Genomic DNA, 25,311 nt, shown 5'->3' with positions numbered 1-25,311 from the left:
AGAAAGGGAATTGAATTCTGAAAGCTTCAGAGGTGCTTAAAAGCCTTTCAGAATTTTTCTTTGCCTGCTGAAGTCTTTACTTGTGGTTACATTACCTTATGAGTTTTGTCCATTGAGCTCTTAATTCTGTTACCAAATGTGAACTTATAAAATGCTTTGTGTTTCCCATGTGGCCTGTTACCTCAAGCTTCTTGGGGGCACATTCTCTGCAGCTCTCAAACTGGACTCTGGTGCTTCACGAGGGGATGTTGCATGTCCTTGTTTAGAAAAAATTCTGGCGGCCAAATTCTGAATCTGAATATTCTTGTGTGTCACGCAGTTATGTTTCCAAAGGGGACCTGTAAGAAGACATGGACCAAGACTCTCATTTAATTGCACAATTTAAAACTTTGCTGCAAGACGAGGCAGCTCCAACCCTTTAACTCCAATGTTGGACTGTCAACTGCTACATTTCACTGTGTTTTTTGTTTGTTTGTTTGTTTTTGTAGGAGGGTATGCACTATTGGGTCATGCACACAGACGTGTAGCTCTTGAGATCTTTACCACATCATAGTTAATAAACTTCTTTGCACTTTCTGGCTACTTTTTGGTGTATATCTACATATTAGATGAGAGCTGTCCTGTGAAAGAGAAGGGGGGTGGTTTGTGATTTTCAGCATCAAGTAACCATTCATCTATGAGCTGTACCCCAGCAAGAATCTGCATAGATTCCGAGGGGTGCAGGAGCCAGCTCACACCAGAAGAGCTGATTGTTAAATTTTTAGGAATTTTGCAGGCCAATTGTTAAAGTGTTGGTAGCTTGAAATAGGCCATGGTGGGGGTATTTACTCAATTGCTGACTTATCAGCACACCAGTTCTCAAGAACCATGCAGCATAGCCCTGGTGAAGAGCAAGCATTCAACAACTTTTCAAATGATACAGGACAAGGTCCAAAAAACAAGTATGCCCATGTTTAAGTCAAGCCAGTGCAGGCAAGGTTGAAGGCGCGTACACTGAGAACACTTATTTTGAAGTGACGACTTAAAAGCAAAAGATACCTCAACGTGAAGAAGCTTTGAGTTTTTATCTAGTCACCCACGGGATTCTCTGGGGGGGGATAAAATGCTTCTTGTATTCTAGAAATGCTGATATCACATGGTCAGGGGAAATTGACATGCCTAGGTGGTGAGTTGGAGGACTGGACAGGCATATCTTTGGAAGCAGGGATTGAGTGATTGGCTATATTGCCCCTCTGTGTTGAGAGAAAAATAATGAAAGGTTGCTATATTTTAGATACAGAGCAGAATGTTTTGTGTTAATCTTAAATTTATTTTGTTTGCAAGAGGCTGATTTCTTTCTCAGCATGTTTGCCTGGGACCATTTGAGGTCCCACCCTCGGAGAGTTTGTAATCTAGAAGGGGAGATGACACCTGCAGAGGTCTGGAACATGAGGCTGTCCTCAGTAAGGTGAGTTTATTACCTCATCTTAGAATGAAAGTGTAAATAAAAAGTGGGTAATAGGCCAGATGACTGAAAGAAGAACCTTGATTTAAAGGTTCCTGTTTGTGTCTCTGCAGCCAACTCAGAATGCACGCATTTGGTTTGCTCTGAGCCTGACCTTCTGTGAAGGCAGAAGTGTCTTCAGTCGGACTTGGCAACTGCAGTGGTGGGAGAGCTCAGTGCATTGCTTCTCCTGGCATTCCTCATCTTGGGTAAGCAGTTTCTTTGTATTTCTGAAACAGTGACTTGAACTTTTCTCACTCGGAAGAAGGCTGGTTCTAAAAGTATTCATTTAATGGCAATCCTTTTGGATTGTGAGGCCACAATCGCAGAGCTGTCAATTTCTGCAGGAGGACTGCCATAAGGTAGTCTAATGGGGACACGTTTCCTTTCTGTAATGTAGAGTAACTTGTGTTAAGATGCTCAGAGAAAAAAGGAGTAAGGTTTGCTCTTAATAAAAGAGTAAATGATAATGATAATGATGATGATGGTGATAAGGCTTTAGCTTTTTTTTTTAACATCTTTATTGGAGTATAATTGCTTTACAATGGTGTATTAGTTTCTGCTTTATAACAAAGTGAATCAGCTATACATATACATATATCCCCATATCTCCTCCGTCTTGTGTCTCCCTCCCATCCTCCCTATCCCACCCCTCTAGGTGGTCACAAAGCACCGAGCTGATCTCCCTGTGCTATGTGGCTGCTTCCCACTAGCTATCTGTTTTACATTTGGTAGTGCTTATATGTCAATGCCACTCTCTTACTTTGTCCCAGCTTACCCTTCCCCCTCCCCATGTCCTCAAGTCATTCTCTACATCTGTGTCTTTATTCCTGTCCTTGCCCTAGGTTCTTCAGAACAATTTTTTTTTTTTTTTAGATTCCATATATATGTGTTAGCATACAGTATTTGTTTTTCTCTTTCTGACTTACTTCACTCTGTGTGACAGACACTAGGTCCATCCACCTCACTACAAATAACTCAATTTCGTTTCTTTTTATGGCTGAGTAATATTCCATTGTATATATGTGCCACATCTTTATCCATTCATCTGTCGATGGACACTTAGGTGGCTTCCATGTCCTGGCTATTGTAAATAGAGTTGCAGTGAACATTGTGGTACATGTCTCTTTTTGAATTTTGGTTTTCTCAGGGTATATGCCCAGGAGTGGGATTGCTGGGTCATATGGTAGTTCTATTTTTAGTTTTTTAAGGAACCTCCATACTGTTCTCCATAGTGACTGTATCAGTTTACATTCCTACCAACAGTGCAAGAGGGTTCCCTTTTCTCCACACCCTCTCCAGCATTTATTGTTTGCAGATTTTTTGATGATGGCCATTCTGACCGGTGTGAGGTGATATCTCATTGTAGTTTTCATTTGCATTTCTCTTATGATTAGTGATGTTGAGCATTCTTTCATGTGTCTGTTGGCAATCTGTATATATTCTTTGGAGAAATGTCTATTTAGGTATTCTGCCCATTTTTGGATTGGGTTGTTTGTTTTTTTGCTATTGAGCTGCATGAGCTGCTTGTAAATTTTGGAGATTAATCCTTTGTCAGTTGCTTCATTTGCAAATATTTTCTCCCATTCTGACGGTTGTCTTTTTGTCTTGTTTATGGTTTTGCTGTGAAAAAGCTTTTAAGTTTCATCAGGTCCCATTTGTTTATTTTTGTTTTTATTTCCATTTCTCTAGTAGGTAGATCAAAAAGGATCTTGCTGTGATTTATGTCATAGAGTGTTCTGCCTATCTTTTCCTCTAAGAGTTTGATAGTGTCTGGCCTTACATTTAGGTCTTTAGTCCATTTTGAGTTTATTTTTGTGTATGGTGTTAGGGAGTGTTCTAATTTCATTCTTTTACCAGTAGCTTTCCAGTTTTCCCAGCACCACTTATTGAAGAGGCTGTCTTTTCTCCATTGTATATTCTTGCCTCCTTTATCAAAAATAAGGTGACCATATGTGTGTGGGTTTATCTCTGGGCGTTCTATCCTGTTCCATTGATCTATATGTCTGTTTTTGTGCCAGTACCGTACTGTCTTGATTACTGTAGCTTTGTAGTATAGTCTGAAGTCTGGGAGCCTGATTCCTCCAGCTCCGTTTCTCTTTCTCAAGATTGCTTTAGCTATTCGGGGTCTTTTGTGTTTCCATACAAATTGTGAAATTTTTTGTTCTAGTTCTGTGAAAAAAGCCAGTGGTAGTTTGATAGGGATTGCATTGAACCTGTAGATTGCTTTGGGTAGTACAGTCGTTTTCACAATGTTGATTCTTCCAATCCAAGAACGTGGTATATCTCTCCATCTGTTGGTATCATCTTTAATTTCTTTCAGCAGTGTCTTATAGTTTTCTGCATACAGGTGTTTTGTCTCCTTAGGTAGGTTTATTCCTAGGTATTTTATTCTTTTTGTTGCAGTGGTAAATGGTAGTGTTTCCTTAATTTCTCTTTCAGATTTTTCATCATTAGTGTATAGGGATGCAAGAGATCTCTGTGCATTAATTTTGTATCCTGCTACTTTACCAAATTCATTGATTAGCTCTAGTAGTTTTCTGGTGGCATCTTTAGGATTCTCTATGTATAGTATCATGTCATCTGCAAACAGTGGCAGGTTTACTTCTTCTTTTCTGATTTGGATTCCTTTTATTTCTTTTACTTCTCTGATTGCTGTGGCTAAAACTTCCAAAACTATGTTGAATAATAGTGGTGAGAGTGCACATCTTTGTCTTGTTCCTGATCTTAGAGGAAATGGTTTCAGTTTTTCACCATTGAGAACGATATTGGCTGTGGGTTTGTCCTATATGGCCTTTATTATGTTGAGGTAAGTTACCTCTATGCCTACTTTCTGGCAGGTTTTTATCATAAATGGGTGTTGAATTTTGTCAAAAGCTTTTTCTGCATCTATTGAGATGATCATATGGTTTTTCTCCTTCAGTTTGTTAATATGGCTTATCACATTGATTGATTTGCGTATATTGAAGAATCCTTGCATTCCTGGGATAAACCCCACTTGATCATGGTGTATGATCCTTTTAATGTGCTGTTGGATTCTGTTTGCTAGTATTTTGTTGAGGATTTTTGCATCTATGTTCATCAGTGATATTGGCCTGTAGTTTTCTTTCTTTGTGACGTCTTTGTCTGGCTTTGGTATCAGGGTGATGGTGGCCTCGTAGAATGAGTTTGGGAGTGTTCCTCCCTCTGCTATATTTTGGAAGAGTTTGAGAAGGATAGGTGTTAGCTCTTCTCTAAATGTTTGATAGAATTAGTCTGTGAAGCCATCTGGTCCTGGGCTTTAGTTTGTTGGAAGATATTTAATCAAAGTTTCAATTTCATTACTTGTGATTTGTCTGTTTATATTTTCTATTTCTTCCTGGTTCAGTATCAGAAGGTTGTGCCTCTCTACGAATTTGTCCATTTCTTCCAGGTTGTCCATTTTATTGGCATATAGTTGCTTGTAGTAATCTCTCATGATCCTTTTTATTTCTGCAGTGTCAGTTGTTAGTTCTCCTTTTTCATTTCTAATTCTATTGATTTGAGTCTTCTTCCTTTTTTTCTTGATGAGTCTGGCTAGTGGTTTATCAATTTTGTTTACCTTCTCAAAGAACCATCTTTTAGTTTTATTGATCTTAGCTATTGTTTCCTTCATTTCTTTTTCATTTGTTTCTGATCTGATCTTTATGATTTCTTTCCTTCTGCTAACTTTGGGTTTTTTTGTTCTTTCTCTAATTGCTTTAGGTGTAAGGCTAAGTTGTTTATTTGAGATGTTTCTTGTTTCTTGAGGTAGGATTGTATTGCTATAAACTTTCCTCTTAGAACTGCTTTTACTGCATCCCAAAGGTTTTGGGTTATTGTGTTTTCATTGTCATTTGTTTCTAGGTATTTTTTGATTTCCCCTTTGATTTCTTCAGTGACCTCTTGGTTATTTAGTAGTGTATTGCTTAGCCTCCATGCGTTTGTATTTTTTACAGATTTTTTCCTGTAATTGATATCTAGTCTCATAACATTGTGGTCAGAAAAGATACTTGATACAATTTCAATTTTCTTAAATTTACCAAGGCTTGATTTGTGACCCAAGATGTGATCTATCCTGGAGAATATTCCATGAGCGCTTGAGGAGAAAGTGTATTCTGTTGTTTTTGGATGGAATGGCCTATAAATATCAATTAAGTCCATCTTGTTTAATGTATCATTTAAAGCTTGTGTTTCCTTATTTATTTTCATTTTGGATGATCTGTCCATTGGTGAAAGTGGGGTGTTAAAGTCCCCTCCTATGATTGTGTTACTGTCAATTTCCCCTTTTATGGCTGTTAGCATTTGCCTTAAGTATTGAGGTGCTCCTATGTTAGGTGCATAAATATTTATAATTGTTATATCTTCTTCTTGGATTGATCCCTTGATCATTATGTAGTGTCCTTCTTTGTCCCTTGTAATAGTCTTTATTTTAAAGACTATTTTGTCTCATATGAGAATTGCTACTCCAGCTTTCTTTTGACTTCCATTTGCATGGAATATCTTTTTCCATCCCCTCACTTTCAGTCTGTATGTGTCCCTAGGTCTGAAGTGGGTCTCTTGTAGACAGCATATATACGGGTCTTGTTTTTGTATCCATTCAGCCAGTCTATGTCTTTTGGTTGGAGCATTTAATCCATTTACATTTAAGGTAATTATCGATATGTATGTTCCTATTACCATTTTCTTAATTGTTTTGGGTTTGTTATTGTAGGTCTTTTCCTTATCTTGTGTTTCCTGCCTAGAGTAGTTCCTTTAGCATTTGTTGCGGAGCTGGTTTGGTGGTGCTGAATTCTCTTAGCTTTTGCTTGTCTGTAAAGATTTTAATTTCTCCATCAAATCTGAATGAGATCCTTGCTGGTTAGAGTACTCTTGGGTGTAGGTTTTTCCCTTTTATCACTTTAAATATGTCCTGCCACTCCCTTCTGGCTTGCAGAGTTTCTGCTGAAAGATCAGCTGTTAACCTTATGGCGATTCCCTTGTTTGTTATTTGTTGTTTTTCCCTTGCTGCTTTTAATATTTTTTCTTTGTATTTAATTTTTGATAGTTTGATTAATATGTGTCTTGTCATGTTTCTCCTTGGATTTATCCTGTATGAGACTCTCTGCACTTCCTGGACTTGGTTGACTATTTCCTTTCCCATATTAGGGAAGTTTTCAACTATAATCTCTTCAAATATTTTCTCAGTCCCTTTCTTTTTCTCTTCTTCTTCTGGGACTCCTATAATTTGAATGTTGGTGCATTTAATGTTGTCCCAGAGGTCTCTGAAACTGTCCTCAATTCTTTTCATTCTTTTTTCTTTATTCTGCTCTGCAGTAGTTATTTCCACTATTTTATCTTCCAGGTCACTTATCCGTTCTTCTGCCTCAGTTATTCTGCTATTGATTCCTTCTAGAAAATTTTTAATTTCATTTCTTGTGTTGTTCATCATTGTTTGTTTGCTCTTTAGTTCTTCTAGGTCCTTGTTAACTGTTTCTTATATTTTCTCCATCCTATTGCCAAGATTTTGGATCATCTTTATTATCATTACTCTGAATTCTTTTTCAGGTAGACTGCCTCTTTCCTCTTCATTTGTTTGGTCTGGTGGGTTTTTACCTTGCTCCTTCATCTGCTGTGTGTTCCTCTGTCTTCTCATTTTGCTTAGCTTACTGTGTTTGGGGTCTCCTTTTCCCAGGCTGCAGGTTCGTAGTTCCCATTGTTTTTGTTGTCTTCCCCCAGTGGGTAAGGTTGGTTCAGTGGGTTGTGTAGGCCTCCTGGTGGAGGGGACTGGTGCCTGTGTTCTGGTGGATGAGGCAGGATCTTGTCTTTCTGGTGGGCAAGACTGCATCCGGTGGTGTCTTTTGGGGTGTCTGTGACCTTATTATGATTTTAGGCAGCCTCTCTGCTAATGGATGGGGTTGTGTTCCTGTCTTGCTAGTTGTTTGGCATAGGGTGTCCAGCACTATAGCTTGCTGGTCGTTGAGTGGAGCTGGGTCTTAGAGTTGAGATGGAGATCTCTGGGAGAGCTTTCGCCGTTTGATATTACGTGGAGCCGGGAGGTCTCTGGTGGACCAATGTCCTGAACTCGGCTCTCTCACCTCAGAGGCACAGGCCTGACACCCGATCAGAGCACAAAGACTCTGTCAGCCACACGGCTCTAGTTACAAACAATAAAGCAGGGCAGTCAGGCAGGTTAACACAGCTTGAGTTCAGCAACCACCTTACGCTACGATCTTCATTCAAATCTCAAAATGAACTCACATCAGATTTGTCCTTCGTCAGCAGAACACTCTCAAACTCAGCTGTGGTGCTTCCTCCTTCTTCCATGTTTTCTCACATCACATCTTAGTTTATCACCTGCTCTACGCATCTTTAAATGGTTCCTACTCCTTCTTCAAGGCTTTAGCTTTTAAGTTGCCTGTGGCTTTGGGTAGAGCTGTGACTAGCTGTCCTTGGACTCATGGCAGAACTCTTCCTGCACTGTTTCTCTTCTCCCAGTCCTAGACAGGCCAATATTTAACCTCAAGAAGTCAGGAATTTAAACCTCCCTAGAGAGCTAGGCTGTTGTCCATACTTACCACACCCTCTGCATAGCCCTGATCTCAGGAAAGATGAAGTAGGATGGTTTAGATAGAACCCATTCTAAAGGAGAGAGCAGGAGTAATGACTCTCAAGGTCCCCTTCAAGTACAGGGTTGACCGATGTAACTGAGACTGTATTATAAGAAGCCATGTAACCTACCAGTCTGTATTAAATGGTCTTGGAAGGGAAAACGAGGATGCATTTTAAGAGGTTCATGCCTCAGAGTGGTTATGTGGACTCTATACCTAAAAACATCCAAAAGCCTGGAGGTACACAGTGATGTGTAAATTGAGGGGACTTAACATTGCAGGTAGAGCAGCTGCCTGAGTGAGGGAGGGCAGTGAGGTTGTCTGTGTGCTCAGTGGTTGCTTGTTCTCACTAGGGGCAAACGCTTTGACTGAGAGAGAGTGCCTCTCCCTTATTTTGTCTTGTAATATTTGGGGGTCATTTCCACATCCTGTGTTGTAGCCTCATTGTCATGAGTCTCTTTTCTGAAGATTTTTTTTCTGTTATAATTGTGCCAAGGACAACAATTCCCCTACACTGTTAATAATAGGAAAGGGGGTCCTGATACTTACAACTCCCCAGGAGTGATAGAAGGTATTTGCCAAGAGTTATATTGTGAAAGAGCCATAAGCTCAGGTTCAAACATTTGGCCAACATGTGAGATAACTTACTATGCAGAATTATCTCAAGAACATGCTGGTGAAGAAATAAGTCAGGATCTGGGAAAGGAAGCAGGCTAAGTTGAGGATTCAGTTGGAGTCTATCAAGGTGCTGAAGGTGCATCTGAATGCTTTGGTTAGATTTTTAGAGACTGAGATTCATATATATATATTCTGAATTATATATCTGAATAATAAAATTCTGAACTATATATATATGTGTGTAATATCTATCTGTATTATATGGTAGGAATTTCTGAATATTTGCCAACTAACTAGGAAACTTGAAATTTGACTAGTGTTCTTGGCCTGGTTAGGTGTTATTAATTCATCTGATGAGTGGTCCCTGGGCTCCCACTCTGGGTCTTACTCTGCGCTGGTGTTGGAGATGCACTGGCCCATAGCCACAGCTCTTGGCCTCATGGGGGTGAGGGTGGAGAGCAAGACTTTAATCAAACAAGCACATAAGTAAATAGATAATTAGAAGTTGTGACAAATGCCCTAAAGGAAAGAGAAATGGTACTATTAAAACATGTGGCTAGGGTCTGCCCTGGGAAGGGTGGTTCAGGAGAGGTTTCCCTGAGGAAATTACATTTAATTTGAGATCTGAAAGATGAACAGGAGTTAACTAGGGGAAGGGGGTGGGAAGAGCATTCAGTCAGGGGGAGCAGATTAATCTTGTTTTGGTAAATGAAGTTCAGGGAAGCTTTGCTGTAAAACATTGATTACTTTCACACACATGGAAGAGCAGTACAGGCTAGTAAGGAGACAGGCTCTGATCCAGAATGCCTGGGTTTGAATCCTGGCCCACCACTTGCTCTGTGTTATTAGGCAAGTCACTTCACCAAACCATGCCTCAGTTTCTGCATTTGTGAAACCTCATAGGGGGTTGTGAGAATTAAACTGGTTAATGTGCAGAGTGCTCAGACAGTGCCTGGCATATAACCTTCTGTAGTTTATTGAGTATCCACTACTGATTTCTAGTGTGGTGCTATATTAACTAGGGAGAAAAAGTCTGACCCTTTAATGTTAAGAATGAGGCCTGGGGAGACTGAGTGGTTTCCCAAATATCAAAGAATTAGTTAATGGAATGTCTGATCTGGGAAGAGAATTTTTAAAAAACTTAACGCTTTTTATGTTAAATCATTGCTTCTCTATTCATTCACACAGAGTTCTAGTGGTGCACTTGAGTACTTAAGACTGAAAATGGGTATCTTCTAGTTATCAGATTTTTGCACATTTCTTAGAATTTGTTTGAAAATGGTTTGGGTGTGGCTCTGTGTGTCTTGAGGTTGGTGACTAGATTCAGAGTCTTTTTGGGGTCACCGGTTTCCTCTTAGAATAGAGTGGTGCATTTACATGATGTCTAAGTTGATTTCAGTTTGATGGTTGTATTGGCAGCTATCAGCACTTGTCCAGTGTATGCCAGGCACTTCACCGATACTGTAACACGGGCATGGGACACTCATAAATGAGACGCATATGGTCCTGCCCCTGAGAGTGTAGATAAGTCTACACTGTAATCAATGGTTACTCCTCCATGCAAATGGCTCACTGCTTTGGGGAATATATGAGAGCTGTTTGCTGGGCAGTGAAGGGAGCACAACCAACTTCCTGGAGAAGAATTCATCCAGAACGCAACAGGGATCTTAGATGTCCGAGATATGATGAATTAAAGTTATGATATAAAGGAAGCCCTTTATCATGCTCACCCATGTATGCGTAGGGTAAGGTATGTGTCATGCAGCAGGAATAAAGTTGTGGCTATCCTGAGAGAGAGCTTGTATTTTCATTAGAAGTACTCATATTTGGGGAAATTTAATGTGACTTTTGGTATATCTGAGTCAGTGTAATTGTTATCTACATTGTTGTGATGGAATTCAAGAACTGAAACTTAAGAAGTTTCCAGTTCATTCTGATTCATCATTTGCCATTCTTGTAAAGGTAGATTCTCAGAACCCAAAATCTCCTCTAAAGCTACAAACTCTGTTTCCTATCTGACTTTTAGGCTATAAAGATAGGATCTTATGTGGTAATGCTTTCTATTTTTCAAAGCACTGTTATCTGCATTATTACATTTGATCCTTGTGTTGTTATCCCCATGTTATAGGCGAGGAAACTGAGGTTCAGCAAGGTCAATGGACTTTCTGCATAAGTGAGACTTAGGTAAGGCCACCTTAAACAGTTTGACCCTGATTTTCCAGATGGAGGATTTTGTTGATTAGAATACAGGTAAGAAATCTCTTACTGGGCTCTAGAGCCCGCAAACCACAACTACTGAGCCTGTGCGCCACAACTACTGAAGTCTGCACGCCTAGAGCCCGTGCTCCGCAACAAGAGAAGCCACTGCAATAAGAAGCCTGCGCACCGCAACGAAGAGTAGCCCCCGCTCGCCACAACTAGAGAAAGCCCGTGCCCAGCAACGAATACCCAATGCAGCCAGAAAGAAAGAAAGAAAGAAAGACAAAACAGCAAACATCAAACAGACAAATTATTATAAAAAAAGTCTCTTAGGTAATCATTTTTTATACATTAAAACGGCCACCATACGTGCTGGACTTCCAGGAGAGCCGGGTAGCGTACTATGATGTTAATACACAAAGAAGACCTTTCCTCCTAGCAGATTCTGAGGTGGAATTACTCCAAGAAGTTAGGGGTGCAGGGATTGTGACTGAGACCAGCCACAGTAGTAGGTAGGAACCCAAGGCTTGTTGAATTGTAACTCCTTGGAGTTAAGGTTCTTCTCTTTTGTTAAGAAAATTACAGGGCATTGTGCAGACAGTGAATTCTTTCCCAGGAGCTGGTGGATGCAGTGAAATTAGTACCACAGAGATAATATAGATGTTTTAAAAGTACTTTTGCCCATGCACAACCCAATTCTCATTCTATCCATGCTATCCTGCCTAAAAAAGTAAAAAAATAGAAAAAAAAAATCTCACTGTGGACCTTTCACGTGGCTTCTTTGTGTCATAGAACTTGGTGAATGCCTTAACTGAGTTTAAAAAATTTCCTTGTATTTGTGTATCTCTTTTCTTACATGTCGAGAACATTCTTTATATATTTAAAGGTAGTCATTTTAATTTAGTTGGAGAGATAGGTAAAAATTTCAGGCTGAGTATCTTGTAATCTTTTGTTTATGTGAAACTCTCAGGTTGTAGATTGTCTAGGGGTGTCATCTCAAGGCTATCCTGGAATTGTTTGCTTTTTTTCTCTTTAAAAGCAACTTTCATCTAATCTTCCCTTATAGCCAGTCTGAGGCAGCCCGCAAGTGACTCTCCAAACACCACTCTGTTTTGTTTCATCATAGCAGTTACCAGCATCCGCTGTTTCTTATTCTTTCATTTGCTGCTTTTTCCCCTCTCCATCTCCCCTCCATGTGCAAGCTGCTCATGAGCCGGGACCTTGTCTTCCTTGCTCCATGCTGCAGCCCAGTGCCTCAGACAGAGGCTGACTCACCATTGATTTGTTAAATTAATGAACTTCTCTTGACACTATTTTCTGACTTTTTTTTTTCTTTTAAGGTTGAAAAATTGAGAGCAGCATGTTTTATCCACTGAAACTCATCCTGATGCCAGTGTTACTCAGTAAGTAGAAGCCAAGGGACCAAGGAGGGTATTTGATTTCTTGTAAGTCTCATGCATGTTCAGAAGCCAGTTTTATATATTTTCATTTCCCCTTGCTTTGTTGAAAATGGAAACCCCAACCTGGAACTTCATAGTTTTGTTGAAACAGCCGTTTTGCTGCAACAGCTGTTTTAGAAGCCAGGTAGGAGACTCTTTCTTGGAAAGCTGAATATTCCTCTGTTGCTATTAGAAACAGAATGCCTTTGGGTCCTGACTGGGTGTTTTAGGACCTTCTTATGGGATACGAAGAAAGTTTCTCGCTGGTATTCCTGCACTTTAAATTGTTATCTTTAAAACCACAGCTAGTCTCAGATTAGGAAATGAAGTCACCAAAGGGAGTCCCAGAATCCCTGTAATTGTTTTCATGCTTTAGCTACGCTAGTCTTCTTGCAGTTCCTCAAATGCACTGAGCTCTTTCCCAATTTTGGATGGTTTCTTTTGCCTGGAACCTTCTCTCCCCACCTCACCCTAGCAAGCCTGCTTAAGCCTTCCTTATCCTTCCGGTTTCTCCTTAAGCTCCACTTTTAAAAAGCCTGCTCTGGCTGACTCATCAGACCAGGTTGGAGCCTCCTGCTCCTACAGTGCTTAGGGCTGCTTCTTCTTGCTAATCCCATCTCTTTCTAACTTTTTCATCCTTTTGTCCCCTTGTCTTCTCTTTATCCCATGGCTATAGCTCTGTTGGAAGAATAAATTAATTAGATGCTTTGCTCTCACAGCTTTTTATTTTTTTCTCTTTTAAAAAAAACTTAAAAAAATTATTTGGTTGCTCTGGGTCTTAGTTGCGGCAGGCGGGCTCCTTAGTTGAGGCATGTGAACACTTAGTTGTGGCATGCATGTGGGATCTAGTTCCCTGACCAGGGATTGAACCCGGGCCCCCTGCATTGGGAGTGTGGAGTCCTAACCACTGTGCCACCAGGGAAGTCGCTATTTTTTTGTCTTTTTAAAGTATGGTTAAGTATGGTTGATTTACAATGTTGTGTTAATTTCTGCTGTACAGCAAAGAGATTCAGTTATACATATACATACATTCTTTTTTATATTCCATTATGGTTTATCACAGGATATTGACTACAGTTCCCTGTAATATGCAGTAGGACCTTGTTGTTTATCTATTCTATTCTTCTCTTTACTATTAGTTTTTTAAACTTTGCATGGTGACCTACACACTGACTCAGCAAAGTGCACAAAAAAATTGTCTTTGCTCTAATTCCAGGCAACATAGCATGTGCACAAACATGCAGTCAGACAGACACACACACATGAAACTGGTATGTATTAGAGAATTTTTTTCCCCATGGAATCAGGGTTATAAAAATCTCAGAGGCTATTTAGACATTTCCTGGGTGAAGCAGCCTGCAGGTTTTTGCCCTTCCATCCAGAGACTTAACAATCCAACCCCATGTGGAGTGGCCTGTTGACATCAGGGGGTATTGTACTTCTTGGTGGAGAGGTTTTCCTCCTCTGTAGAAAGTCTCAATTTCTTCAGCCATTTCTGTACAAAGGTTACCCATCAGGTATAAGTTTCTCTTTGCTTTGGTTGCTGCTCTTGCTTTCTAGCAAACTCATTTAACTCTACAGACAGTGCTCTTCATATTACATTAAATAAGCTTCTTACACCTTTAACCACACTTAAAGTTGCTCAGTTCTTCCTTACAGGAAAATTCCAGGTCACTTTTGCGGGTACTTTTGATTTCTTTCAAAAAATAATTCCCTCCAGAGGGTGGAGAGTTCATGTTTTCTTTCACGTCTTCCCCACTGCGTGTTGCCTGCTGTGGGCAGGAAGTTAACACTCTTCACTCGGGGCAACAGCTTGGATGGAGAGGTTGGCACATTTTCTGTTTATTCCCAAATTCGTTCACTTGGCTCTTCTTTGATAGGAACTGGCCAGCATCTAAACGTGTCTTTCTTGCTATGGTTATCCCTTTGCATGGAGCATGTCTTGTGAAAACAGAAATATCCATGTAATGGTTTTCTCTTTAGAAATGGTTTTTTCTTTAAGGGAAAAGAGAAATTACTTGAGCAATGGACAGATAGTGGAGGGGTACCGCATGGGCTAACCCTAGAGGCTGGAAAGCCAGAGCTGAGGGCAGAGCTGGAGGAGGGAGGTGGGGAGAAGGCAAACACAAAGGAAATTCAAGGGAAGAGCTGTGCTCTGTACTGGCCTAATTACAAGGACCTACACTACAGCCAGAGTCAGCCAGCAAATTCAGAGATAAGCTTTTGTAAAGGAACTAAAGAAGGAGAAAAGCAGAGGGAAGCAAAAATACCTGTGAACTGGCTTTTCAGTTAGGGAATGGGTGGGAAACTAGGAGCCAGAGACATCCCATTTCCTGTTTATGGGTGTCTAAATTCATGACCTGAAAGGAGAGACTTCAGGGTCTCTCTTCTGTTTTCTTCTTGTTTTGTTTTTGTTTTTGTTTTGTTTTGTTTTTCTGGCCACGCCACACGGCTTGCAGGATCTTAGTTCCCCGACCAGGGATTGAACCTGCTCCCTCGGCAGTGAAAGTGCAGAGTCCTAACCACTGGACCACCAGGGAATTTCCTCTCTTCTTTCTTTAGAAAGGAGATTGCAGGGATGAATTCTAGAAAAGGGGAAGGGACTGGCTAGGAGCACAGGACCAGTTAGCATCTATAGAACATGAAGATTGTAGAACCCCTCTGACTTGAGCTACGTGGGGGGAACTACAGGGTATTTCTCTTACCCTTGGGAATGCCGTGCTGGTTTGAATGAAGGGCCTCTGAATACTTTGTCCACGTTGGGTCATCTGGGGTGGAAAGGTGCATATACTTGGAGATTAATACTAATTTTTATTGTTGAGTGTATTTGTCTGAATGATGCCTCCTCTTGCCTTTTTGACTTCTGTAGGTTACTCCTTGGGCCTGAATGACTTGATTGTTTCCTCCGTGGAGCTAACAGTCCACGTGGGTGATTCAGCCCTGTTGGGATGTATTTTCCAGAGCACAGAAGAGAAACTTGTGACCAAGGTAGACTGGATATTCTCATCAGGAGAGCACTTCAAGGTAAGAAGGAGGAAACACTGCTGTGTGTTAAAAGCCCCTGGCCAGTGGTGTCAGAATGTGGGGAGAGGGAGAATCAGGTCATCCAGTGCCATGAGACGGGGCTGCAGGATCTTGGGCTCTGGAGCTTGCCAGAACTGAGCTTCCTCCTGGTCTGGCCTCTTGGCTGTGTAATCAGCTGGGTAAATTACTCAAACTCTCTGACATTCAACTTCCCCATCTGTGAAGATGAAGGTGATTATAATAATGGTAATGGTTACTTTTCAGGACCTTGAGAAGCTAATGGGAGACATGCACATAAAGTTCTTTAGTTCCTTTCCTCTATTTCTCCCATTTGTAGAGTAGCATAGGTGGGTGGGAGGGTGGGAAGAGTGAAAACGCATTGGTCTAGACAAAAAGAGTTACGGCCTAGGCACAGGAATGGTGTCACAGTAATATTTTCTTTGGGGAGGGGGCAGATTCTTTCAGCACTCCACTGACACATTTATGGGTTGGGGAATCATCTCTTTCTCCTTCATGGCTGCTTAAAGTGTTGGCATTAGCAGATTCAACATGGCTGAGTGAAGGCCTTTCATGGGAGCTCTTTGGATTAGGAAACAGTGTATTAAGCCTCATCTGAGATTCTGTGGAGATACTTGTATGTCAGGATCATTTGCGAAATATGTCCTAAGTAATATATTGTGGACAATGAAGTCCCAATGTTTGCAAATGATATATTGCTTTTGTAGCTCAGAGCATGTTATCCCCATAATGCTACTGTCACTCAAATTTTTATTACTATTTTTTGTTATAAGAGGGAAATACCCATGATCTAAGTGAAAATAAGAATTCCCCATGGCTCCCCCTCCCAGTCTGTAAACAATTCCCTGTTGAGGACTCCTTCTCATGCCTTATGATAAGCTGCCTGGAGGAGGGCAGAAAGGACAGTGGTAACAGCCAACATGCTGGGGATTCTCACAACAGCCAGTCTGTGGGATTACATTTGGATGCCATCGAATGCGGGGGCCATGGCAGAACACAGGGTGAAGATGGGAGATGCTTTTCAAAAGTTGTGAGTTTGAATCCCCAGAGTGATCTTCAGAGTGGATGTTACATTTTACCTTAAACTGTAAGAAATGGAAATGTGTTGACCCTGTTTCTCCAATTGTCTTTGTATAAAATGAGCCACAGAGCCTTGTGCAAGTTAGCGTATTGCCTGGCACATGATGATGGTGATGATGATGATGATGATGATGATGATGATGATGATGATGGTGGTGGTGGTGGTGATGATGATGGTGATGATGATGGTGATGATGATGGTGATGATGATGATGATGATGTTGATGATGATGAATTGGGTACCAAGCACTTTTTGATCACAGTGGTGATGATGACTATGCTGCCTCCACAGAACAGGGGCTTTTGAATCCAGACTCCTGGGTCTGGTGCCATGGACTTTAGATTTTCTCTGACGTTGTATTGCCCTCCAGGATGATTACGTGCTCTTCTATTATGCCAACATCAGTGTGCCTGTGGGGCGTTTCCAGAATCGTGTGCGCTTGGTGGGGGACATCTTACACCATGACGGTTCTCTCCTGCTGCAAAATGTGGAAGAGGTTGACCAGGGAAACTATACCTGTGAAATCCGCTTCAAAATGGAGAGCCTGGTGTTCAAAAAAGCAGTGGTCCTGCATGTACTACCAGAGGAACCCAAAGGTACATAAATGCTTACTCAGAGAAGGGCGAAGGGGCAAGAGATTTGGTGTGCAGTGAGGGAAGCGAACTGATTTTGCTGAGCCAATGCCAGCCATTGTGCTATGTACTTACCACGGAGTGAGTCCTCAATAAAATAAAAATAATGATGATCATTATTTTATTATTACTTTAACATGTTTCAACCTCATGAAAATGCTGTGAAGGAAATACTGTATTCTCCTTTTCATTTGACAGATGAGTTAACTGAGGCTTAGAGAGATTAAGTGACTTGCCTAAGGACATATATTTATTAAATGGCATATCCAGTACTTGGACCCTGGTACCTCTGTCAACAAAGTCCATGTTTTTTTCACTATACCCTGATGCTTCCCATCAGTTATCCACGTTGATGTTGTGTCCATATTTTGTAGGTAACTATGTTAGGTGTTCTGGGGGATATTAAAGAAATGAGCAGATCTCTCTAACTTCCTAGGACCTCATGTTCCCATTTATAAATGGCTTCAGTAGATTGTTGGTTTTAAAAAACATGTTCTATAGAACACTCAAGGTCCAAGGAACCTGGTGGGCCACACAAAGGGTGAGAACAGGGCAGGGGATTGATAGAGGATCTAGTTGGGCAGGATCTCAGGCTTCCATCTCCACTACAACCAAAGTCCTTTTCCTTTTTCCTGTTGTATTCATTGGGCTGCCAGATAAGATTTTGTTTGCAGAAAGAATTCTGCTGCTTTAAAAAGTTTGAAAACCACAGAATTAGATACATTCTTTAAAAGTGTGAGATAGAAGGAACAGTCTTTGGCCTCAGGAGAGCTTGCTGTTTAGTGAGTGAACTAGAATCTGGACGCCCCTCTCCCTGCCAGCTAGTTTAGGTCCATTCTTTCAATGAGCTCCTTTGGAGCACCCTGTCCTCCTCTCTGGTGATATTCAACACACCTGTTCAGTTGTGTCTCCCCTGCTCACCTGGATCTGTATTCTTGGTCCCATGACCAGCCCTAGACACAATGCCTGGCATAGAGTAAGCATTCAGTAAACATTTGTCAAATGAAGGAAATTCTTAAATTAGCATCCCTCACTTGAATCTGACTTCTAAAAAATGGAATGGTAGAAGGAATTGTAGAAGGTGGCCTCTGGCCTCTCTCCTAATTTTTCCTACTTTTTTTCAATTGCATTTTTCTTTTGATTTTAAATCTATGGCTCTCCAGGAAGAAGAAATGAACCAACTGCCTGTGTCCCACAAGGATTATCTTTGAGTTCCCCCTTTCTACTTTGTTCTCTGATGCTGGGCCTGAGGACTACAAGCATGTCCTACAAAATGAGTGCCTATTCCTGCTTAGAAGAGACACAGAGGGAAGGAGCCCAAAGGAGGCAGTTTTAAGAACTGAGTCCATGGGAGCAGGCTAGAGCAATTTTAGGGGTAGTCGGATATTTCCCAGTAGCCAGTGGAGCAACTTGTATTTACTTTTCCTTTCCAGCCAGCGTGGGAATAGCTCTAACTCCTGACCATTTGCCTGGTGGCTATCTCCTTCCAAGTGAAAACTCATCTAGATTTCCTCCACAAAGTTTACCCTTCAGTTTGTAATTTTTCTGTGTTTCTACTACTTCAACTCTTTTATTCATAGTTCTTATTTTAAACACTATAGACAATTTTCTTTTTTCTTTCTTTCCTTTTCTTTCTTCCTTCCTTCCTTTCTTTCTTTCTTTCTTTCTTTCTTTCTTTCTTTCTTTCTTTCTTTCTTAGAAATTTGCTTCCATTTTATTCTGTGAAAGGATTTTAAGGCATCTGAATGTGTGTGTTCACAGATTATATAATTATACTGTATAGATATATTATATAATAGTTAATGAAAAGTATAAAGACAACAAAAAGTAATTTTTATTCAAACTTGTGCATATAATTTCAGTCAGATGATCTTTATTTTTAAGATTCAAAATTGAATTAAAGTTTTCATATCAGATGAATTGCTTGAACAATGTTTTGAGTTTGGTTTAACATTTTGGAAAATATGTTGTTCAAGGAGAGAAAATATTCTTATTGAAGGGATTCGTGCACATGGTAGGTAGTATAGTATGTGAGCTTTAGGTGGCTTCTGGATCCCTAACTTCATTACTCTATTATTTTTATTCTATTCTAATCTCTTCTCAATTTATAAGGGTCTATGATTCTAGAAGGGAGGCAATATAATGAAATAATTAAAAGCCCATGTTTTGGAATCACACCTAACAGTGCTTTAAATCCTAATTTAGACAAACTTCCTAATATTTGGAAAACAAAATTTCAGTGGTATAGACAATTTTCTTACAAATAAAAATAATATTAACTTCCCGTACTTTTGCTCTAGAATCAGCCATCCTTCCACTTAATGTGAGGTGGTAACAGTAAAGGGAGTGAGAAAGCCTGGGCTTTGTTTTCACTCAGGCCTGGGTTTGAGTGCTGGCTCTGCCTTTTACTGGCCATGAAGCTCTGGGCTCTTTCACTTCCTTCCTCTGTGAAATGGGAGAGTAATAGTGCATATCTCAAAATATTGTAATGACTAGGTGATATCCTAGGTGTCTAGCACATGCCTGGTGTGTTGAAGGAACTCAGAATGTTCAGTTCTTATTATTGCATTTAAAAAATAGGGTTCAAGGGGCTTCCCTGGTGGCGCAGTGGTTGAGAATCTGCCTGCCAATGCAGGGGACACGGGTTCGAGCCCTGGTCTGGGAAGATCCCACATGCCGCGGAGCAACTAAGCCCATGAGCCACAACTACTGAGCCTGCGTGTCTGGAGCCTGTGCTCCGCAACAAGAGAGGCCGCGATAGTGAGAGGCCCGCGCACCGCGATGAAGAGTGGCCCCCACTTGCCGCAACTGGAGAAAGCCCTAGCACGGAAACGAAGACCCAACACAGTCAAAAATAGATAAATAAATAAATAAAATTAAAAAAAAAAACAGTTAAAAAATAGGGTTCAATTCTTAATATACTCATAGATTTAGAGGGTGTTTCCTTCCCTACTGGTATTCTTTGGAGTGGATTTTTATTACTTCCAAAATAGTTCCCTCCATAGAGTTTTGAGTTCATAATATTTTCTTTTACTTTCCTTCCATTGTGCGTCTTTCCTCCTGGGTGGGAAGTTAATGTTCTCCAGGGACACAATTTGGATGAAAAGGTTAGCTGATGTACTGTGTTCCTTTATGAGCTCCGCTTAATGCTCTTTTGAAGGAACTCTGTCCAGTTAAGACGTAGGCTTGTGTCTCCCTTAAATATCATCTTGCCTTTCTTTTCTTAATTGACTTTGTGGTCGATTTATGTAGAGCACTATTGAAAAATCAGAAGCATCTTTCTAATTGTTTTCTTTTTCAGGGACTTCTTGAAATGACTAAAGCAGTAAACATATGATGGGGTCAGCTGCTTATACAAATAAGCAGGAGGCAGAGACTATGTGTTGGAAAGCCAGGAGCAGGGGAAGGGGGAGCAGATGGGGAAGAGGGGGCAGGGATTAAAACAGAAAGAAAAGCCAAGAGGAAAACTGTCTGTTGTCTTGGCCTAATTAGCAAGCAGTCCTGTGACCTGTACTCTAGCCAGAATTGTCCTAAGCAAGTCCTAAGACAACTTGTAGAAGAATAAAAGAAGTTGAAGAGAGTTACCCATGATTCAGTTTTTCATCTAGCAGAGCCAGTGGGTTATTTATAAGAATGAGAGTTATATAACTTTCCACTTCCTGTTTATGTTAAGCAGATGTGGGTATCTAAGTTGGTGAACAGAAAGTGGGGGCCTTCAAGGTTTTCTGTACTTTCTTTATTACAAGCTTGAAGTGGAGTTGGGGCTTGTGGGAGAAGTTCTACAAAAGGAGCAGGAGAAAGGAATGAAAGAGAACCAGAAAGTGTTTACTGAAGTCAGTGGGACCCCTCAGACTTGATGTATGTCAGTAGCTAGAGGGTATTGTCTTATCCTTGGGGTATTGTGTTGATTTGAGTGAGAGGCCTCTGAGTACTTTGACCACACAGAATAATCTGGATCATCTGTGGAGGGAAAGTGTGCAGTATTTGGTGGTGACATTGATTTTACTGTTGAGGATCTTTGGCTAAATATTATCTCTTCTAGAAGTTCTTTGGCTTCTATAGATTATACCTTGAGTTTGACTTGATTTACCATTTTATCCCCAGAGCTCATGGCTCATGTGGGTGATTCGACTCAGATGGGATGTGTTTTCCACAGCACAGAAGAGAAACACATGACCAGGGTAGACTGGATGTTCTCATCAGGAGAGCACGCCAAGGTAAGGAGGAGAAACCCTCACTGTGTATAAGAAGCCCCTGGCCGATGCTGTCAGGACAGAGCGGGGAGATCAAGAATCCAGGCACCAGGTGCCATGTGGTGGTGTTGTGAGGGCTTGGGCTTTGGAGCTTGGCAAAGCTGGGCCTCTCAGCTCAGCCACTTGGCTGGGCAATTTCAGATTCCAGTTGGGAAAAATGACTCTAACAAAGATGATGAAGAAGAAGAAGTAGATGCTGCTACTGCTCAGCTTTTCAGGTTGTCAAGACGCATACAGGAGACAGCTGGTGTAAAGCATTTGTACATGACTTGGCCACTGCATTTTAGTTTAATTCCTCTTCTCCCTTCCCCTTTTCGTAGAGTCCATGAGATAGCAAGGGGGATGATTTTGGTGGCCTAGCCAGGAAAGCAATGGGCTAGGCATAAGCACAATTACATTCTTATTCTTTTTTAAAAATTAAAAACAATGTTTTTAATTTTTATTTTTAATTAATTTTTATTGGAGTATAGTTGCTTTACAATGTTGTGTTAGTTTCTACTGTACAGCAAAGTGAATCAGCTATATGTATACATATATCCCCTTTTTTGGGATTTCCTTCCCATTTAGGTCACCACAGAGCATTGAGTAGAGTTCCTGTGCTATACAGTAGGTTCTCATTAGTTATCTATTTTATGCATAGTATCAATAGTGTATATATGTCCATCCCAATCTCCCAGTTCATCCCATCCCCCCTTCCCCCTTGGTATCCATGTGTTTGTTCTCTACATCTGTGTCTCTATTTCTGCTTTGCAAATAAGATCATCTATACCATTTTGCATTCTTATTCTTTTTTTAAAAAAAAATATTTATTTATTTTTGGCTGTGCTGGGTCTTCGTTGCTGTGCGAGGGCTTTCTCTAATTGCAGCGAGTGGGGGCTACTCTCTTTGTTGTGGTGCACGGGCTTCTCATTGCGGTGGCTTCTCTTGTTGCCGAGCATGGGCTCTAGGCGCATGGGCTTCAGTAGTTGTGGCTCGTGGGCTCAGTAGTTGTGGCTCGCGGGCTCTAGAGCGCAGGCTCAGTAGTTGTGGTGCACGGGCTTAGTTGCTCCGTGGCATGTGGGATCTTCCCGGACCAGGGCTCGAACCCGTGTCCTCTGCAATGGCAGGCGGATTCTTAACCACTGCACTACCAGGGAAGCCCTCTTATTCTTATTTGGGTTATTTTTATGAGTTTTCTTCTGTGCCTCATTGCCCCATTTATGTGATGGAGGGAATTTTCTTTGTCTTCATGGATGCTTTGAATGTTGGGATTAGTGGGTCCTGGGAGCCAGGGTGAGGAGTACTTCATGGGAACTCTGAAGTAGTAAACAGCAAGTTAGTTCATTAGACCAGTAGATGTCAACTATGTCATGGTGATGTCCTGATGGGTCAAGGTGTATTGTAAGAGACATCTCAGGTAACTTATTGTTAATAAAAGTTAAGGTACAAAGTTTAGAAAAGATTTAACTTTTATAAATGAAGACATATTCCAGGTCATCCCTACAAAAAGTCATTTATACTCACTTGATTCCTATATGCTGTCTGAGTGGGTCAGAAATGGTGGCATCCAGATGTAGAGAACAAACGTATGGACACCAAGGGGGGAAAGTGGTGGGGTGGTGGTGGTGGGATGAATTGGGAGATTGGAATTGACATGTATACACTAATATGTATAAAACACATAACTAATAAGAACCTGCCATATAAAAAATAAATAAAATAAAATTCAAAAATTCAAAAAAAAAAAAAAAGAAAAAAGAAATGGTGGCATCATGGTGGGGTCTGGGGAATTACATGTAGTTCCAGATTCACCTCTGGGAACTTGTCATGCATTTATATGTCATCCACCAATTGAGACACTGCAGAAAATAGGATGAGAGTTGACATTTGGGGTTGTGAATTTGAATCACAAGAGACAAGCCAGGTCTTTTCATTCATGTTTCTGTCTGTATACCCATTTCCTTTTCTTAAAAGCTTTTAAAAAATAATATTTATATAACTTTATAAAAAATTCCAACACATTTATTTAACAAGTATTTTTAAAGCATCTGCTATGCAGTGAATACTCAAAGCTCTTGCCCTGATGGGGAACTTACAATCAAGATGGAGGGATAGAACCTAGGGGCAAGACAGGAATAAAGATGCAGACATAGAGAATGGACTTGAGGACACGGGGAGGGGGAAGGGTAAGCTGGGACAAAGTGAGAGAGTGGCATGGACATATATACACTACCAAATGTAAAATAGATAGCTAGTGGGAAGCAGCCACATAGCACAGGGAGATCAGCTTGGTGCTTTGTGACCACCTAGAGGGGTGGGATAGGGAGGGTGGGAGGGAGACGCAAGAGGGAGGAGATATGGGGATATATGTATATGTATAGTTGATTCACTTTGTTATGAAGCAGAAACTAACACACCATTGTAAAGCAATTATGATCCAATAAAGATGTTAAAAAAAAAGATGGAGGATATACATAGTAAAACAATGAAGAAATAAATACGCAATATGTCAGGTAATAGTAAGAGCTATGGAGAACAAGAAAGCAGGGTTTTGTGGTTGTTATTTTATGTAGGTGGTCAGGGAGACCTCATCAAAAAGGTAACATTTGAGCAGAGGTCTCAAGGAAGTGAAGGAGGCAACCGTGCATCTGTCTAGGGGGAAAGAGTGTTCCAGGCAACCGGAGCAGCAAGTGCAAAGGCCCTGAGGCCAGTACTCAAGGAGCAGCAAGGAGACTGGTGTGGTTGGAGTGAAGTGACCCAAGTAGGTGAGGAAAAAGCCAGTAGAAGATGAAATCAGAGAGGAGATGGGGGTGGGGCAGCTCATGGAGGACTTTGTACTTTTAGGAGAAATGGAGGGCTATTAGAGGGTTTTGAGCAGAGGAGTGATATGATTTAACTTATATTTCTAAAGGTTCATCTGCTGAGAATAGACTGTAGTGGGGAGTATAGAGGGATACAAGTTGAGAAACTCTTGTAGGAATCCAGGTTAGAGATGGTGGCTTGGACCAGACTGTGGAAGAGTTGAGAAGTGGCTAGATTTGGGATGTATTTCGAGGGTAGAGGATTTGTTGTGGGATTAGATGTGAGTTGTTCAAGAAATAGTGGAGTTAAGGATGACTCCAAGATTCTTAACCAGAGCTTAAGGAAGAAGATGTTGCCATTTACCAAAATGGGATGGATAAGAAGGAACTGGTTTGGGGGAGAATTTTGGAGTTCAGTTTTAGACATGTTTCAGGTGCCTATTGGAAATCCAACTGGATACGTCATAAAAAGTAAAGGTGTACTTTTACTTTTTTTACTGGAGAAGTGCAAAAAACTGAAAGTCCCTCATTCCCACTTTCCTCATCCCTCTCTTGAGATGGAAGAGTTGTTTGTGGTTTGGTGGCGTCCTGCACAACTATGTGCCCGCAGACACGTGTGTCCATGGATTTGTGTTACTAATACCTTCTGATAATACCTTTACTGTTTCCACACAGAGCCTATGAGTCCTGAGAGCTCCCCTCTCAACCTTCCCGGCGCCCCTCTACCCCAGCCCTTCAATCTCATACGTTTTGCCTTTCCCTTCTAGGAGGAGATTGTGTTGCGCTATTACCCCAAACTCAAGGCACCCATGGGATACCCTCAGAACTGGGGCCGCTTCCAGAACCGTGTAAACCTGGTGGGGGACACTTCCCGCAACGATGGCTCCATTATGCTCCACAGAGTGAAGGAGTCTGATGGAGGGAGCTACACCTGCAGTATCCACCTGGGGAACCTGACAGTCAGGAAAACCACTGTGCTGCACGTGATCCTGAAAGAGCCTCGAAGTATCTAACATTTGGCTGGAGAGGGAGGAGGGACCTCATAGCTGGTTGGCAGGGCCAGGACTAGGGTGAGGCTGGAGAGGCTTCTAGGGCGCAATATTTAAGGAGGCATCACTCTCAGGTGCTGTACTTGCCTGACCCTGATAAGCCCAGCACTTATCAAGCACTTGTACCCTGTACTTGCATGACCTTGAG

General features: G+C 41.1%; 1 protein-coding gene across 1 annotated transcript in view; it reads left to right on the top strand.

Annotated features, from left to right (window-relative positions):
* The first annotated feature begins 1,610 nt into the window (after nt 1-1,610).
* The window catches only part of JAML (junction adhesion molecule like), a 33,004-nt gene continuing 9,303 nt past the window's right edge, over nt 1,611-25,311 (top strand). Inside the window, exons 1-6 of the mRNA XM_007196583.2 lie at nt 1,611-1,692; nt 12,228-12,290; nt 15,196-15,350; nt 16,820-17,045; nt 21,186-21,298; nt 24,882-25,119. Of these exons, the coding sequence (XP_007196645.1) occupies nt 12,248-12,290; nt 15,196-15,350; nt 16,820-17,045; nt 21,186-21,298; nt 24,882-25,119 (775 nt within the window). The 5' untranslated portion in view covers nt 1,611-1,692; nt 12,228-12,247. The remainder of the gene's footprint in view (nt 1,693-12,227; nt 12,291-15,195; nt 15,351-16,819; nt 17,046-21,185; nt 21,299-24,881; nt 25,120-25,311) is intronic.

This window comes from Balaenoptera acutorostrata, chromosome 9, assembly GCF_949987535.1.
Source record: "Balaenoptera acutorostrata chromosome 9, mBalAcu1.1, whole genome shotgun sequence".
NCBI classification, from domain to species: Eukaryota; Metazoa; Chordata; class Mammalia; order Artiodactyla; family Balaenopteridae; genus Balaenoptera; species Balaenoptera acutorostrata.
This window is presented reverse-complemented; position numbering and strand designations above follow the sequence as displayed.